The sequence below is a fragment of the Manacus vitellinus genome, unplaced genomic scaffold (genome assembly GCF_001715985.3).
Source record: "Manacus vitellinus isolate BGI_N305 unplaced genomic scaffold, ASM171598v3 ctg7180002217767_pilon, whole genome shotgun sequence".
Taxonomy (NCBI): Eukaryota; Metazoa; Chordata; class Aves; order Passeriformes; family Pipridae; genus Manacus; species Manacus vitellinus.
Window position 1 is genome coordinate 1,227 of NW_021937342.1, and position 2,895 is coordinate 4,121.

The window sequence follows — 2,895 nt, forward strand, 5'->3', positions numbered from 1 at the left end:
TATTATGGCAGGGCAGGGAATGCACCCAAAACCCTTTCAGTTCCCTTCCCAAAATTTCAGTCCACCCCAAACCCTTTCAACTCCCCAGTGCAACTGCTCTCACCTCTGTTTGAATTGGGATTGAATATCACTCTGTGCTTGGACTACCGAGTCTGCACCCTTGGCATCCCCCCCCTTCTCACAGGACACCGTGGGTTGGCTGATGTGCCCACTGGGATGGCATTAATGAGACCAAGCTCAAAGCAGGCTGCTCCGTGCCAGTGTTGATGGAGCCACAAAAAACTTTCACCCCTTGCGCCAGACACACCAAGGTCCTGCTGGTTCCTATCTGTTCCAGCCAGAGAAAGACCCCACCCCTGCCCCCGTTCCTGATAAACTGGGCTAATAAGCTATAAAATGGTGATTATTTTTTGACAGCGATGACTTGGGTCATCCATGGGGAGGAAGCGGGGTCAGAGCATTGTGGTGCCTGCCCTTCACACCCTCTGCATCCCTGGGGGTGTCCCCAGGGGTATCCCCATCCCTGCAGCTGTGTTGGGGGTCTGGGGAGAGGCTCCAGGGCTGGAGGAGGTTGCTGTGGCCTCGCTCCTGGTGTGTGAAATTGTGCTGTGGGTGCCTGGAGCTACTTCTGGGAAAGGGTGGGTTTTGTTTTTTCCTTGTCTTCCTGTGTGGAAGAGGAAAGCCACTTCTAGCTGCCAGCAGGACACAGTGGCCGGACACGGTCAGGGATGTGTGTCCCTGGCCTGGGAGTGAAGCTGAGGTCACCACGTGCCTTCAACCATGGCCAGATCCACCCAAGGAAACCTTTGGCAGCCCCAGCACTGCAAAGCCCTGGGGTGTCCCTGCATGGTCCCCTCTCTGGGCAGGGGTTATCAGGGCTGAAGGCTTTGGTCACCCATTACCGTGGGTCGGGTGGGAGGCCAGGGCCATGGCTGGTGGCACTGACAGAGCTGTCCTGTGTCCCTCCAGCACGGGGAGCAGTGACCCATACTGCATCGTGAAGATTGACGATGAGGCCATCATCAGGTGAGTGGCTGCAGGTCCCTGGCTGGTCCCAAACCTGCTGGAGCCCTAAATTTGGTTTCTGGTGGGTTCCTCCATTTACCCTCCTGTGGTCACAATATTATTGTTACTATTATTATTGTTATTACTATTAATAATAATAACATTACTACTATTACTGCTATTCCCTGCTTTGGGCTGAGATGTTCCTCCTGACACAGTGATGTCTAATAGCTCACAGCCCCCCTTACTCTGTAAGCCACCCCCATGTCTTGCCAGCCCAGAGCCTCAAGACTGGCCAAGGACATGTGTCTCCAAAAGCTGGGAAGGTCCTGGGGCTGGGAAGGTGGGGAGTGCCCTGGTGAGGGAGCCCTGTCCCCTGTGTCACCAGTGCCACCTGCCCTGCAGGACTGCCACGGTGTGGAAGACGCTGTCCCCGTTCTGGGGGGAAGAATATGAGGTGCAGCTCCAGCCCAGCTTCCACAGCATCTCCATCTATGTCATGGATGAGGATGCGCTCAGGTATGGGGAGGGCCTGGAGGGGGACTCAGGGGTTTATAGCTTTGGCTCCCCGTGTGCTCAGCCCCATTGCAGACACCAGAGAATCCAGACCTGACCATGCTTCCCTGAGCTTTGGGACACAAAGAGGGGAAGTTATTTCCCGAGGTTATTGTCCAGCTGGCACCAGAGGGTGGCTGATGTGCTCCATGGGTTCAGACACACCGTGGTGGCCCCAGCCCAGGACTCCCTGAACTGGGGGCTGTCCTGCCTGGGTGCCAATCTCATGCCATGTCCTGCTTCCCACTTTTGTTTTCCAGCCGCGACGACGTGATCGGGAAGGTCTGCATCACCCGGGACATGCTGGTGGAGCACCCCAAGGGTAGGGGAAAGGGTGGCTGGGGGGGTCCCAGTACGGACCCATCTCCTTGGATAAGCTGGTCCAAGGGCCCCCCCAGTGACCCTTCCATGGGGATCCCCCCTTTTCCCGCAGGATACAGTGGCTGGATGAGCCTCAGTGAGGTGGATCCCGACGAGGAGGTGCAGGGGGAGATCCACCTGCGGGTGGAGGTCCTGGGCAGCCAGGGCAGCCGGCGGCTGCGCTGCTCCGTGCTGGAGGCCAGGTGAGGAGGGGACAAGGGGTGGCAGGGGCTGTGTGTGCAGCCAGGACACGGGCAGTGAGCCTGGGCTGCTTCATGACTCAGTTTCCCTGGTGTGTCCTGTCCCTTGGATGCAGAGCATCCTCCTCACCACCCAGCAGCTGATGGGGGTCCTGGGGCAGAGTCCACCTCATCTGCTGGTCTTTGGGACATGCTGGGGAACTGAGGAGGGCAGTGGGTGCCATGGGTGCCATGTAGGTATTTTGGGAGGTCACTGATAAATATCTTCCTCTTCTGGGCAGGGATTTGGCCAGGAAGGACCGGAATGGGGCCTCTGACCCCTTTGTCCGCCTGCGCTACAACGGGAAGACACAGGAGAGCACTGTGAGTGCGACTGCAGCTCGTTGTGATCCTCAGCCTGCTGGTGGTGCAGGTGGAATCATCCCATGAGGAAACCTGAAGCCATCCCTGTTCCCTGGCATCCCTAGACTGGTGTCCCTGAGGGGCGGGACACAAGGCCATTGCCCTTGCAGGTGGTCAAGAAATCGTGTTACCCCCGCTGGAACGAGACCTTCGAGTTCGAGCTGGCCGAGCCCGCCGGGGAGAAGCTCTGTGTGGAGGTGTGGGACTGGGACCTCGTTGGCAGGAACGACTTCCTGGGCAAGGTGAGCCCCCAAACTCCATCACTGCTGCAGGGGGTCCTGCCCAGCTGCCCACCCAACCCTCTCCTGCCTTCCCCTGCCAGGTGGTGTTCAGTGTCCAGGGGCTGGAGGCGGCTGGGCAGGAGGAGGGGTGG

General features: G+C 58.6%; 1 protein-coding gene across 1 annotated transcript; it reads left to right on the plus strand.

The window, feature by feature from the left end:
- Window positions 1–928: 928 nt before the first annotated feature.
- On the plus strand, window positions 929–2,892 carry LOC115307648 (ras GTPase-activating protein 4-like; the record flags this gene model as incomplete). Its single annotated transcript, XM_029961715.1, has 7 exons — window positions 929–1,026; window positions 1,411–1,524; window positions 1,821–1,882; window positions 1,994–2,123; window positions 2,402–2,483; window positions 2,633–2,764; window positions 2,845–2,892. Coding segments are annotated over exons 1-7 (666 nt in total), but the record flags the coding sequence as incomplete, so codon positions are not given.
- Window positions 2,893–2,895: the final 3 nt, after the last annotated feature.